Below are 15,284 nucleotides of genomic sequence, written 5' to 3'. Positions count from 1 at the left end.
TGTTAAGATATCCCCAAAAGGTTCATCAAGTTTGCCAACTGAAACAAGGAATAAAGTAGTTGAGTATTTTTGTCAAGATGATGATAGTCGAGCTCCTCCTGGTATTCGTGGTGTAAAATCTGTTAATGACCGCGGAAGTGGAAAACGAGAACATGTTCAGAAGCGATATATGATTATGACTGTTGGTGAGGCCTATGAGGACCTTAAGAATTCAAACCCTGATACTAAGGAAACTAAAGCTGGAACCTTTTTTATCATAAAGCTACAGAGTGAGGGGGGAAATGGACAGAATTTTGTTGCTGTTTGCCAATCAGTGTGTGTGGCCGATTAAATCAATGATATGTTTTTAAAACCCCATGAGAAATAAAACAAACTCTTTTCTGCTAATGAAAATGACATTCCAATTGTTTCTTTACAAAAGAATGTTGTTAGAATTTTGAATCTTCCTGCGATTCAAATGAAAGGAAATAGTTTTTTTATTACTTTTGTGGAACTATTTCTGTGTATATTTCTTTAGTTAGCTAGTTGAATATTCATTCCTTTATTTATTTGAACATGATAATGCTTTGTTCTCCATATTGTATATTATGTTGAGCTAAGAGAGTGTTTCAGTTGAAGGTGAGCTGTCTGTTAGTCTCTATTAAAGAATTGTGTGTAATTTGTTTTTATTAATTTAACACCAACACCACTTTCATCAAGCAATGCGATTTGTTTGTACTGCAAAAAATGTAATGAATCCATTATCACCCTTTAATTCTCGGAAATATTGAGAGAAATTTGTACAGGTCACACCCATGACATAATTATGTCACACCTGTGACAACAGAAATTGCGTTATTACTTTGAAAATAATGTAAGTTTCTTTCTGATATTTTCATGGCTAATACAGTAAGTTTTCAGTATTGTACAGTTATTAATTTGTTTACATCCAATTCACAGATTTTCCCTGTAATAGTCAGTGTGCCTACATTGCACTTCAGCATTTTGTCAAACCCATGATGTATGATTTTTGGCTAATAAAATAGGTTTCCATAAGTTACAAAAAAGAAATTATATTCAGACTTAGTAATGTAATCAATTACCTTTTAAGTGATATATATTGAAATAGGAATCTTTAATATGGGACATCTTAAAATTATTATACAGTTCATTTATAGAGTTCAAGTGTCACACCCGTAACTATGGGATCAGTCATTTGCAAAATAACCAAATCTAAAAGTACAGTTTTTGTCTTTTCAATCCACTCTACTGTGTTTTTTAACCATATATGGTCTTTGATAGTTATAAGACTTTGCCTTCATTATGTATTGATACAAAAACATGTGGTTGTTTCATGACAGTGGTTTCCTTCAAGCCCTATATAGAAAAGCAATTTTAATATTCAGATTATGACTCTTAAAATTAAAATTTGCAACTAAATTAATAAGAGCTCTGACAGTACTATGTCTTACAACTGCCAAAAAAGTTCTAACATAATCCATATAAATTTTTTACATGAATCCCTAAGGAACAAATGTAGCATGATCGAGTGCTGTGTCATCTGCATTTCTTTTTTTTTATTCTTTGGTGAGTCCACAAGTTCCCAATCACCATTTTTGTAGAAACAGGAACACTTTTATTCCCTCTTCCATGGCCTATATGCAGTTTTATGTGCCACTCCTTGGCATGGCGTCCTCCTGATTCACAGGATCTCCTTGTGCAATGCAAAAATGATTTCTCAAATTCAGGTACTCCTTGAGTTTGAATACATGGGCTACCCCAATTAACTGGTCATCCTCTAGAGCTGTAGGATCTATTAACAGTATTTGTGTCTCCATTGCATGTACTACTGGTTGTGAGTCCAGGATGCAGTCTGGGTCTTGATCAGTTCACCACTATCAGTCCTAGCAGTGCTGACTTCCACTATTTCTTCTGCCGTATCCTGTTCAGCATACTGTTCACTTGGCCAGAACATGCAGTAATTTTCATATACAATTGGTGTCCTGGTATTGCCTGTCCTTTACTCATTCTCCAGGGGGGGGGGGGGGGACACTTCTGCCTTTCACAGTTTTCTTGAAGTTGTATAGAACGATTTTTATCTGGTGTATGGAGAAGGGCTCAACAACTAAGGTACTTCTTCTTTCCATAACTTTGTTGTGCACCACTATTAAGCCCTCTATGAGGAACAAGAGCCGGCCATTGTGGCTGAGCAGTTCTAGGCGCTTCAGTCCGGGGAACCGCGCCGCTGCTTTGGTCGCAGGTTCGAATCCTGCCTCGGTCATGGATGTGTGTGATGTCCTTAGGTTAGTTAGGTTGAAGTAGTTCTAAGTCTAGCGGACTGATGACCTCAGATGTTAAGTCTCATAGTGCTTAGAGCCATTTGGACCATTTTTTGAGGAACAAGATTATTTATGTAAACACATTGTTTATGACACCTGTATTTCATCCTTCTGCTCAATATTGCTTAGGTAGACCAGATTCGAATAACAGGCACCATGCCATCCCACAAAGTAATCTGTTAGTCCTTTACACTATATCATTCTACTGGACTATAGGGAACATTTATCGCACACTCAAACCCGTTCTTTCTGAAAAATGAATGAAACATAATGTTCATAAATCTGCAGCCAGTTTCTGATCTATCAGCCTTGATTTTTCCACTAAACCTATTTGTGCATAATTTTTAAACTCACAGCAAAATCATATTATTGGGTTTTACTCTTCAGAAAATATCAGTGTCCTGTAATAACCATCCAAAAGTGCAGTCATGTACTTAGCCATGCCATTTGACATTTGCCTCATGTAAATCCACAAGCACCAAGCCAAGCAGCTCAGTTGCACATTGTCCTCCAGCCTTAGGAAATGGAAATTGACACATTTTATCGAGCACACGATTTACGCTTGTCAGCATGTTCAGAATCATAACATTCCAACTTTATACCTCCACTCTGTTAAGTCCAGTGTCAACTCAAACATGACAAGGCTACAGTGCCACAAGTCTTCATTGTTAATAATTTTTCCAATAGGTAGAGCTTGCTCATCTGACATAAGTTCAATAGTTTTCAGTTTGTAAATGTCATTTAGCTCCACTCCAGAATAAAGTAAATCATCCCTTTTGAACATCGTACATCTATCTTTGTAATAAACATAATTTATGCCTTTCTTAACCAATACAGAATCTGACAACAACTTAGTATCTAAGTCTGGGACAAGAATAACTCTTCAGATGAAAGATATAGCTGGGGGTTTGGCAATAACATTTCCTTTCCCTTCATTTACTAATTCAGCATTATCAGCACACTTTACCATTATTTTGTGAGCAATTTTCTGGTGCAAAATCTTGGAAGACATCCCTCTCTTGAAAATATGTGTCATTCTGGTTAAAATCCAAAACACCCAGTGCACAAAACAATGATTTGTCTGCTCCCTCGGAATCAGTATTAGAAGCTTCTTGCTTCTGGGGACAGGTGGACTAGAAGTGAGCATACTTCTAGAAATTGAGACATTTTCATCTTTTACTTGTTGCTTTGTAGAAACCCTGTAGTGATTTGTTACAATGTTTTGTGAATAAAGAACGATCATTGCCATCTTTGTCGAACTTGAGGTATTATTCCACGTTTCCATTTAGGTACTTTCCAATACGGCTATGTAATTCTGAACATTTCCCTCATATTTGTATAATGTATTGCCCTATATCCCAGAGCTCTAGTTATGTTTTTCCAGCAAGCTAGTTTTCCAGGGTATCTAAGGTTTCCTTTGCCTTTGTTGTTTAACATGTGCATACAGAGATTTATCGACATGCAAAAGAATAAGTGTCCACACGTCTGTGTTCTCCTCTGCATTTGTAGCAGCACGTGAACACGTGGCAGTCCCATAATGTTTCATATATTAGAATTAGTTTTGTTCCATGTATTTTAATCTTCCTCACCTGTTAGGGAGTCTACCAATGGAGTAATGATTTTATTAAATTTTACATTTGAAGACATTTTTTAATCACAAAAAAGAGAGTTCAAATCCCAATTTGCTTGACCCAATACAGTGTTGATTTCTTCAACAAGACATACTCATGAACTGTTTAGAATGTGCTAGTATTATGTATTATGAACTAACGATTACTATTAAAAATAAATTCTAATAATAGCCCCTACAAGATGAACAGACTGGAGAATCCTGGCTTTCTGGATGCGAGGCATATAATAGTGATTTACATTCACTGAAATTAAATTTATGTAATGGGGGATGAAATCACAGAAAGTGCTATGGCTTGAAATGATACCTGTAAAATCCATTCAGAAATGCTGAGCCTGGAAATTAATATATATCTAGTGGCACAACAATTCACAGTCCACAAATTCTGTTTGCACAGTAGTGTTCTAGCCCAACTCTCATGGGAGAGCCTCTGGTAGTAGTATTAGGAAATCATGAGAAGAAACATCTGTGACAGTGAATGTTTGAGGGAGGGCTGAATGCATACTATATAAGTATGCTCTTTGTGAGGAATGTGTTCAGTGGGTTTTGTCTATAAGACAGTTTGCACTTTTGTGTTGCAAGTCTTGTGTTTCACATGTTGTAAAGATTCTGCTAGTGAATAGGAACACTGATCAACTAAGAATGACCTTAGAGAGTTACTAAAAAGTGAGAGTGATGAATTAATTTTTATCTTGTGTGGAGAACAGTTGTAAATCTGTTTTGTACTATTTGTGACGAGTCTTCTCTAAGCCATTGTCCTTATTGATTCGGTGTGGTAGTGTATTGTCTTTCTGCCTTACAACTTGTTGATGGATATTGTTTTTTTTTTATGTGTACAAATGACAGAACAACATGACTAGCATGTGGACAAGAGAGGGGAATGTGTGTGTAACAGGGCAAATATAGAAATTTTATATATGACTATTTCATAAACAGAATAATTTGCAAGCCAGCTACAGTGGACAACTGCGACTAGAATGTGGAATGGTCGCATATGCCACATTGAGGCACACATACCATATGCCCAAGTCACATTGTTTCTGAGCATTCAGCAGCAAATTGAACACCGTGTGCCCAACTTTGATGTTCGAAAAGCACAGTCCATGTACCGACAGCTTACTCCTGTCACCAAGTGAGATGGTGAAGCAATAAGATACTGGACTCTCAATTGAGGTGTTTGGGGTTCAAATCCCCATCTAGTCACCCAAATCCAAGTCATCTTTGGTGTCAGTAAATCTCTTCAGGCACGTGCCAGGGTGCTTCTTTTTTAAAGATCGCCCCAGATTACATCTCAACTCTGAACTTGTACTCAGTAATGATTGTGTTGGCAATAGGGAGGTAATTCCTGAGCTTCCATGTAACCTTATCAGGGGGAAAAAAAGGAACAAAGAAACTTTCTTGTTTATTTGGTACCAACAATGGTTTAAGTGCGGCTTTATTTAACGGATGTATTGGGAGTTCCCATTCTGTAAAGTTGGCTATTTTTTCTAGTACCGTCTGAGACGTTGTCTTGTGAGCACAACATTGGATGGCAACAATACAGTGTTTGGAAACAGTGTGGACCTGTGGGTTATGTGATGATTTGCATCTTGTCTGTAAAAGTGTGCCAGTAGAGACTGTTGAATGGATTGGATGAGCTTACCGGGTGGATACTGTTACTCTTAAAGAAGGATGAGAGAAAATACATTTCAGTAAATTGGTTTTTGATCATTAGGGCATTTTCATTCACTGTGAATGAGAGGTACAGAGCTTAAAGCAGTGGACCTCTATTATTCTCTTCTGACCATCGTGATTTTTGTATTTTGTGCTTTCAGTAAATAAATTAACTACAATAACCAGCAACATGTGGCTCTTTTCAGAACTCTGCGTCCTATGTTCTGTCCCATACCTGATTCATCCATGCTTGTTCTCCACCTCTAATGATGTAGTGGCATGTTGAATGGCATATGTCTTTTCTTAATTTTCTTTCTTATGGGTAATATTAGGGGAGGTTTTGGGTGGTGGAAACAGTCGTGGGTGACTAATTTTGAGTGATCTGCTATTAGCTTTTGTTTGGTGACTATGTGCAGGGCCTATAGCATATTCCATGAATAATGTGTGTTTTACATTAAATAAGAACTACTGTTATCAGTTTTGGGAATTTTTGTGGTTGTACATTATGTTGTTATTTTTCAGTATGATTTTCTCAAACACAACACAGTTCCACCTTTAAAATTAGCAGAGGAAAAAAACTAAAAATAAAGAAGTGAACATTGAATGCTGTGTAGGGAGAAAAATTGTGGGAGCTAGAACTGAGAAAGTAACCAGGTGCACAGAGAAAGGTCTAATAAATATTGTGAGCTGTTAGTCTGTTCTTTGAAGTTAGATTCCATATGTTGTGTGGATGGTATCAGCAATGTTTTTGTTTGTATGTTTGTCATAGATGTCTTTATAGTGCAGACACTTTAACATGGTAGTTTATGTGGGGAGGGGGCACTTGAGATGTTGCTAGAGGTTGGGCCTGAACTACATAGCTTATGGCACTGCCAACCTCAGCAAGCAATTATGTTCTGGCCATTACCAAATACTGTGTGTGTGTTTTTTATTTTCTTATATTGGAGTGGGTGAAGAGCCTAATCCTATTCCATCACAGCATTCAAGTACCACTCCCAATACACCAGAAGAGATCAGTTGTGTCCATCACCTTGAATCAGTCTGTGAGAGGGAGGCAAAAATTGTTCCCCTGCACTGCTGCTGTTCCCTAGGCCATCTAAGTTCTCGTTGTGTACACGCAAAGTCATTGCCACATTAAAGTATCCACACTGTAGTGTATTTTGTTTAAAATATGTTAGTTACTGTGGGTGGTGATAAGGTTCATGTTGTTTACTAGTACACCTCAGCCACCACCAGTATTTATTGGTCCATTTCAGTAATACGTAGATATTTTCGCTGAAAAGAAGCTCTGTTCCTTCAGAAATGGCTTAAAGTTATGTTTAAAGGTATTTTCTTATGTTTTTGCTGTTTAAAATCACTAGATATGCAGTTGAATAAGTGAACTGTTATCCTTGAAACACTCCTTATGTGGTATAACGCTGTCCTAGACTGAGACATGGATATTACCAATGTTTCTTGTGTTGTGGCTATGGACATTTTAAAGTATAGTAATTTGGGAACAGGGTACGCTCCTCTATGATAAGGCTTGGCAGGGTCATTATTTTCAGCTGAAAGATCAATAATGAAAATAGTGACACATTTGGTCATTGAGGGGGGGGGGGGGGGTTCAACAATGGCATTGATTGTGTTGTACACTAGACCTCTGTAACTGTAGCGGGGTACTGAAGAATTGATATTATGATTGTGCTTTGACTAGTGAAGTCACAGTCTTTTAATTTTATTAGTGGAAATTGTGATGGCAAACTGATTTGTTGTGTAACTCAGTCTTGTTAGTGATGGCATTGATTGATCATTTCTAGTGGCTCCTATCTCAGCCAGTTTATTGTCATGGGTTATATTAACACATATCACATTTAACTATCTTTGGAGCAGCTGTTTCTCTGACTATAGGAGAAAAATTCAATATGTATAGTCCACTCATTTGTTTACCATTATCAGTATTTACTCGATTGTCTTGAAGATGCTCACATTAAACTAAAAAAGTTTTTTTGTCTTTTCTTTTTTATGAAGGAAATAAACTCCTGTGGATACTTTCTGCTAGAAGATCTTTACTTCAGTTCTTATCGATAATTATGTTTCATGTTCCATGTATCATTTTGAATGATACATCATGATGATGCGTAACGAGTCATTTTACATTCTGATAGCAAATTAATTTGTAAGTGTGGCTACATGCTGAACATTTATAATATTTATTTATTTAGAGTTGTGTGCCCCACACCACAATTGATGCAAATGGAACCCTTATAGGATCTCTGTTGTCTGTGTGCCTGACTGTTGACGCTTTTCCTCAGGAATGGATTGACTTCTCAGTTCGAAATTTGTCAGATACTAAAGTGTTTAGTGCTGTAGTAGTGCAATAAATGTAAGCTTGGAAGTCAGTGCAGTCAAAAGATACAGCCATGTGTGTCAGATATTTCCATACTCTCAAACTCACACGTCAAAACCTATAGGGTACTTCCCGTTGACCTCAAATTATGGAGTGGCCAAGAAGCAAGTTTAAATAGTACAAGTAAAGGAAAAAATCCAAAAACTGTTAATTTGTAATTGTATCACATAAAAAAAGTAGTTTTTTGCTATCCAACTTCAAACATAAAATTAAAACATTTTTGAAAATCTTGGAATTTGCAAGACTGATAACTTGCCAGTATCAGTGTCAATAACAGGCAAAAATCTTACAGATAATTGGAATAGATAAATTGTGTGTTTGTGTGTGTGTGTGTGTGTGTGTGTGAGAGAGAGAGAGAGAGAGAGAGAGAGAGAGAGAGAGAGAGAGAGAGAGAGTGGGTGGGGGTGGTGGAGATCTCTTCTGAACAGCATATTGAAAGGCATCCCAGATATGCTCAGTAATGTTCGTATTTGGGGAGTTTGGAGGCCAGCGGTAGTGTTTAGACTCAGAAGTGTGTTCCTGGAGCCACTCTGCAGCAATTCTGGATGTATAGGCTATCACATTGTCCTGCTGGGATTGCTCAAGGCTGTCGGAATGCACAGTGGATGTGAATGGATGCAGGTGATAAGACAGGATGCTTACGTACATGTCACTCTCCAGCTGAACATGCCCCACACCATTACAGAGCCTCCACCAGTTTAAACAGTCCCCTGCTGGCATGCTGGGTCCATGTATTCATGAGGTTGTCTCCATTGCTTGATGCAATTTGAAAGGAGGCTTGTCTCACCAGGCAACATGTTTCTAGCCATCAACAGTTCAGTGTCTGTGTTGTTGGTCCAAGGCTAGGTGTGAAGCTTTGTGTCACGGAGTCATCAAGGGTATACGAAGGGGCCATTAGCTCCGAAAGCCGGTATACTTGTGAAATGGTCGTAAGCAAAATCCCCACTTCATCACTACTTCGGAGACACTGTTTCCCACCACTCGTGCTCTGACTACAGCACCTCATTTGAACTCGCTCACATCTTGATAACCTGCCATTGTAGGAGCAGTAACCAATCTAACAACTGCACCAGACACTTTTTGCTGACCGCAGTGCCATATTTTGCCTTTTATGTATCTCCTTAATTGAATACACATGCATATGCCAGTTTCTTTGGCACTTCAGTGTGTGATTCTGTTGTATGGAACCCTCAGAGTGTGAGTCCTACTTGCACTAACAAATACTTTTTTTAAAATAGACAGATGTGAGTTAGTAATTCCTACCAAACATCTTTTACATTTTACAATAATATACTTTCTTCTAAGGAATAGGAAGAGTTGTCAAGGAGAACTGTTTTCAGGTTGTTTTCAAATTTTACTTTACTGTATGTCAGAAATTTTATTACACTTGGTAAGTGGTGAGAAATTTCAGTTGCAGCATTGTGAAATCCTTTTTGTGTTCAAGACAGCCTTAATGTGGAGTAATGAACGTCTTTTTTCCTTCTAGTATTGTAGTTATGTACGTCATTGTTCCTCCTGAGTGGCAGTGGATTTTTTGCAAGAAACTTCAGTATGTGTGAGGTAGTAGTCAGAATGCCCAACTACTTAATCAGTTGTCTTACATGATGATTGTGGATGAGCTTCTCACATTATTCTCACAGCAAGGTTTTGAGCTATGATGACTTTCTCTCTGACGATAAGTTTTTCCATAACATTATTCCATATGACATTATGGAATGAAAATGTGGCAACTTAATGCTGTCTCTCTTCGCAAGATTTGCAGTCACTTTGAGTGCAGATGTGGCAAAACTAAGTTGTTTTATGAAAAATTTGCTTTTTCCAGTTTAAATTCTCAGCATCATGGACACCTAAGAATTTTTAAAGTTTCCACCCTATTATTTCCTTCCCACATGTTACATTGTCATTGTTATAGTACTTGTAGATATGCAGAACTGAGTATGTTGTATCTTTTTAAAATAGAGGGTGAGACCATTCACAGGAAACCAGGAAAGATACTTAAGAACTTCGTTATCTTGTAGTATGGGCCCACAGCTTCTGTAAATTTTTGAAGAATTTCATCTTGCTTTCAGCTGTTAGAATTTCATTTTGCAATTGCAGTTTCGGCATTAACCCATTTTCAGGCATCTGCATGACATGGTACTATGTAATGAGAGTAATTTATAGTAAGATTAGCAGTAGATACAACCAGTTTTGTAGTTTTTTGACATTCATATACTGTACTTACAAGATTTTTAGATAGTCAGGGATGACAATGTAATATGCACAACTGCACATCAAAGAACAACTAATCAGCAGTACTAGTCAATATTCCATTTCAAGTGCTGTGGTTTGGAGTGTACTGTATATATCACACAACTACAAGTGTCCACTTACAGTATATTAGAGTGAATGTGTAAAACAATTGAGAAAATTTTTGTTTATGGTACTTTCAAAGAACAATCACAGTACACACTCGGTGAACATATAGACGTCAGAAATAAAGATTTTTCTTGATTGTTTTAGACATTTATTCTAATGTATGGCAAGTGCAAACTTGTAGTTGTGTGATATATACAATTCAATCAAAATTGCAAATAGAACATTGTCTAGTATCACTGACTAGTTGTTCTTTGATGTGCAATTGTGCATATCACATTGTTACCTCTGCGTATACGTAAAAAATCTTTTGTACTAAGTACAACTTTGTGCATTCTTTTTGTTAGAGATGACATTACCCATTGGTAAGCTATGGCACCAATCTCATAAAACTTCAATTTATGTAGGAGAATACTGTGGTTCACACAGTCAAACGCCTTAGGTAGGCACAAAAAGTACAAACCGGTGACAATTTATCATTTAACGCTTTTAAAAGTTAGTGAGTGAACATTTGAATGGCATTTCAACTGATTTACTAATTTTAATCATGTCAGGATTGTCTCGTGAAGCTTTTTCTTTCCCTTGCTTTCCTGTCTTGTGCATGTTGCTTTTGAGTATTGCATGTAGCTGTACAAAGTCAGTATCCCTTATCCCCTACTGATTGAGGTGGCACAGTGGTTAACATACTGGACTCGCATTCAGGAGGCTGATGGTTCAGACTCATGTCCAGCCATCCTAATTTAGGTTTTCTGTGATTTCTCTGAATCGCTTTTGGCAAATGCCAGTATGGTTCCTTTGAAAGGGCATGGCTGACTTCCTTCACCGTCCTTCTGTAGTATGATGGGATCGATGATCTTGTTGTTTGGTCCCCACCTCCAAATCAGCCAACCACACGTTTCCCAGAATTTTACACTACACTGGTTACTATCAGTTTTGGGAGAACACTATATTGAATTGCGTTTTTGGCCTAATAGGAAACAAAATTTGCTGCAAGAGTTTTGCTAGTTAGGTATATTTTAATTTATTTATATATTCATGTGTAGAAACTGACTACATGATTTTTGTGCTCTTTGCAGGTAACTATGTTTTAAACTATTTGTTTACTCGTCCGAAGCTACCTAACTTTGTAATTCAAGCACTAGTTACATTGTTTGCACGTATAAGCAAACTTGGTTGGTTTGATAATGACAAAGAAGAATTTGTGTTTAGAAATGTTGTCACTGATGTCACACAGTTTCTGCAGGTATGTCTTAGCTGTTTATTTTAAACATTCTGCTTACTTGGATTATAATAAGGTACTGTATGTTATCAACTTTTATTTTGGTCTTTTACACATTACTAGATAACTAGAACTATGCAGAGTAGATTATTGTAAAGTCCCTAACAAACTTTTGTGGGTGTAGATATATTTTGTGTATGTAATGTTAAGAACTTAATTTTATGACATATTGATTTGGTCATTATAAACAGAACTGGCTTAGTAATGTCAAGCCTTTTCAACACAGAAGAGTAATGGAAAGACTGTAAGTAGCAGATAAAAATAGGGAGGTGGAGATAGAATGGTACCTCTAGAAACTGCTTTAAAAAGTCAAAGAATTGAGAAATAACTGTGAAGGAAGGAAGAGTAATGGAAAACGCAGCTCGCCCGGCTAACTGTGCGGTCTAACACACTGCTTCCTGAGTGGGAAGGTGTTCTGGTCCCCGGCACGAATTTGCCTGGCGGATTAGTGTCAAGTTCCGGTGTGCTGGTGGTTGGTTTTTAACACTTTTCGATCTCCCTCAATGAAATCAGGCTGTTTCCCCTTATTGTGCCTGTTACACTATGTCAGCAATTGCTGCACAAACACTGTCTCCAAGTACGTGTACACCATCATTGCCCTACCACGCAAATATTTGGGGTTACACTCATCTGGTATGACACGTTCCTCGGGGGGGGGGGGGGGGGGAGGGGGCGGTCGGGTCCATTAGGGTCCGAACCTCGGTGTGGGGCAGGTGGACTGCTGTGGCCTATTGTGGGATTGTGAACCACTGAGGGCTGTGGCGGGACAAAGCCTCTCCATCGTTTCTAGGTCCTTGGTTCATTACACACACAATGGAAAACACACAAGTAACAGCTTGGCAACATCATCTGTTCAGCACTGATACCACAATGGTATGGTCATTGAAAGGATCGGCATGATTTGTCGGGATCAGGCTTTATTATACTACCACTGTCTTCATTATCTTATAGAGTTTAAGTGCAAGATAGATGTAAAAAAAATTGTGTTTGTATGATTTAGGCATGATGCATAATAATTCCTAGCATTTATCAAATTCTGCGTAAAATTACTGTAAGATTTGTGTTGACCCCTTTGTGAAGAATTAAATGATACTTTCAGGCCAGGCTGTATCACTGATAATGTTTACTATCCATTGATGTACTTAGTTTCCATATATATGCTAAGAACACAGTAGTTGTATGTTGGCTGTTTCGGTATTCTTAAGAAATCTAATCACCATTTCAAATTTCCAACATCAATTTATTACAGCTGTGTGGAAACTACACTGGAATCTTCACTTCAGGTGACTTGGTCATTTTTGTAGAGACTCTTAAGTGCACATGTGTGTTGTGCTACAAGAATGGGGTTGATAAAAATAATGTGGCCATGTTGTTTCTAAGGTTTATTCTCTGGCTTGACTAGTGCGCTATTATCATCTCTTATTTTCTCCTTGCCCTATAACTTCTACAGAAGTTTCTTGGAACATCAGCATATCTGTGAACATTGGGGTATTTTTGATCTGCAGTCTCATATAACCTTACATACTTATTGACACTTGCATAATTAACATCTTTCAGTTTCAAACCTTCGACAGGTACCTAAAGCTTGTGTCAACAGAAGGAGAATTTTGATTACGGTACTCGGTGTCCAACAGAGAGAAGCAAGTGGCCATCCACTTTCAGGGCTTTCCATTATTAACTTAGGCAAAAATCTGAGTTTATGCATCAGTGTTAGTCATTTTTATGCTGACAGTACATCAGTGCTTAATTTTTGTTTCCAACTAGAGCTGTTGTACATAATGTAGAGTGTTTGTATTGGTTTAGGTGCTACAGTTCTAAAATGTGCTGTGTGGATGTCTTTAAATGAAAGGAAAATCCATGAAACCATTTTAGGTGAACATGGTGCACAGTCTGGCAGTGTTGTATATCTGGGAGAAAATGATGCCCTGACTGACTTGACTTGAAGTGAGAATGAAGATGAAATAACATGTCTCTGTGGCATCCCTTATTACTGGACTTGTTTGTCATCAAAGCCTTTGTAGTGTATATTGGCTAAGATGGTTCAGAGCTCTACTCTGCTACATCATCTCTCAGGGAATTATGATTGTTTCTGTGTGAGCAATGATAGAAACTTTAACTGAAACCATTTAGAAGTACATTCAAAATACCCAGGATGTTTTCGATGCCAAAGGTGGCACTAAGAGTATTAAATGACTGTCTGTTTTATTTTCTCCACCACATGTAGGTTAGTAACATTTCATTTTGCAGAGAACACTTTATAGTGACTCATCATCTGTCACAGTGATAAAGGCCATGTCTTTCAGTGGATCAGTTCCTTTATAGCACTCTTACTTACTTACTTGACTTATTTCCTGTTGTTCCTGTTGGATCACAGGAGAGCAGTAAAGACCTTCCATCTGGTTCTGTTGACAGCCAAACATGTCATTTCTGTCCATGTTTCACCAGCTTTCAGAGCTGCTTCTTCCACCGTTCTTTTCCATGTCTTTTTTGGGCGGCCGCGTCTATGTGTTCCTTGTGGGTTCCAATCCAGTGCTGCATTTTCAACAGCTCCCTGTTGTTTGCATAAAGTGTGAGCAATCCACCTCCATTTTCTTTCCTTTATTTGTTCACGGATTGGCCGCTGGTTTGTTATCTCCCTCAATTTGTTATTTGATATAACATCTGGCCACCACACATTTATAAATTGCTGATTACACCGGCTTACGAAGACTTGCAGCTGGTTTAGAGTCATATTTGTTACCTTCCATATTTCGCAACTATACAGGATGACTCACTTTACGTTACTACTGAACAAACACTGCTAGGTTCGTCTTGAGATGTTCTTATTATGCCAGACAGGGTACAGTTGTACAAAGGCTCCATTTGCCTTCCTTACTTGACTCTTTACATCCTCCTTGGCCCCTCCATCTTTACAGACGGTACTTCCTAGATATACAAAGGAGTCTACTTGTTCCAGTTCCTTTCCATACGTTGTTAGCTTTGCTTGTTTTTCAGATCAAATTCTAACTTCCTTACTTTTCTGAACATTTATTTTAAGTCCTGCAATTTCTGCTTCCTCTTTGTCTTTCCAACTTTTCTTCCATGTCTTTGCGAGATCAGACAGTTATTGTCAGCAAAGTCAAGGTCTTCAAGCATGTCTTGCTTTACCCACTGAATACCTATTCTCCTACCATCAACAACTCTTTTCATTATGCTGTCCAGTACCAAGAAGAACAAGGTAGGTGACAGAGTACATCCCTGCAGCACCCCAGCATTTGTTTGGATAGGTTCAGTAAGTTTCCCATTGTGTAGCACCCTACATTCTTATTCATCATACATGGCTTTAATAATATTTATTATCTTTGATGGTATTCCATATTCTTTCAAGGTATGCCACATAATTCACCTATTAAGAGAGCCAAATGCCTTTTCAAAATCAGTAATTTTAAGATAGAGTGTGTTCTGCAGTCTGCCCAAGTATTATACGCATTGTGTTGATGAGATTGACACAACTTGTGTGTTCTCTAAACCCAGCTTGCTCTTTTCTCAGTCGTGCCTCGAATGAGTCCTTGATACGATTTAGCATCAATCTACAGAGTACTTGACTTGGTATAGATAGGAGGGTGATGCCTTGCCAGTTATTACAGTTGGTAGTATCCCCTTTCTTTGACAACTTAATAA

The 15,284-nt window shown here is 37.9% G+C and overlaps 1 protein-coding gene across 5 annotated transcripts in view; it reads left to right on the top strand.

Moving 5' to 3' along the window:
* Positions 1–15,284, top strand: part of LOC126347079 (exportin-7) — a 214,861-nt gene that overhangs the window by 4,360 nt on the left and 195,217 nt on the right. For all 5 annotated transcript variants that reach the window (XM_050002240.1, XM_050002241.1, XM_050002243.1 and 2 more), the window contains exon 3: positions 11,422–11,588. In XM_050002240.1, the coding sequence (XP_049858197.1) occupies positions 11,422–11,588 (167 nt within the window). The remainder of the gene's footprint in view (positions 1–11,421; positions 11,589–15,284) is intronic.

Source organism: Schistocerca gregaria, chromosome 1 (genome assembly GCF_023897955.1).
Source record: "Schistocerca gregaria isolate iqSchGreg1 chromosome 1, iqSchGreg1.2, whole genome shotgun sequence".
NCBI classification, from domain to species: Eukaryota; Metazoa; Arthropoda; class Insecta; order Orthoptera; family Acrididae; genus Schistocerca; species Schistocerca gregaria.
Note: the sequence above shows the minus strand (reverse complement) of the source record. Positions and strands in the feature narration are given on the sequence as shown.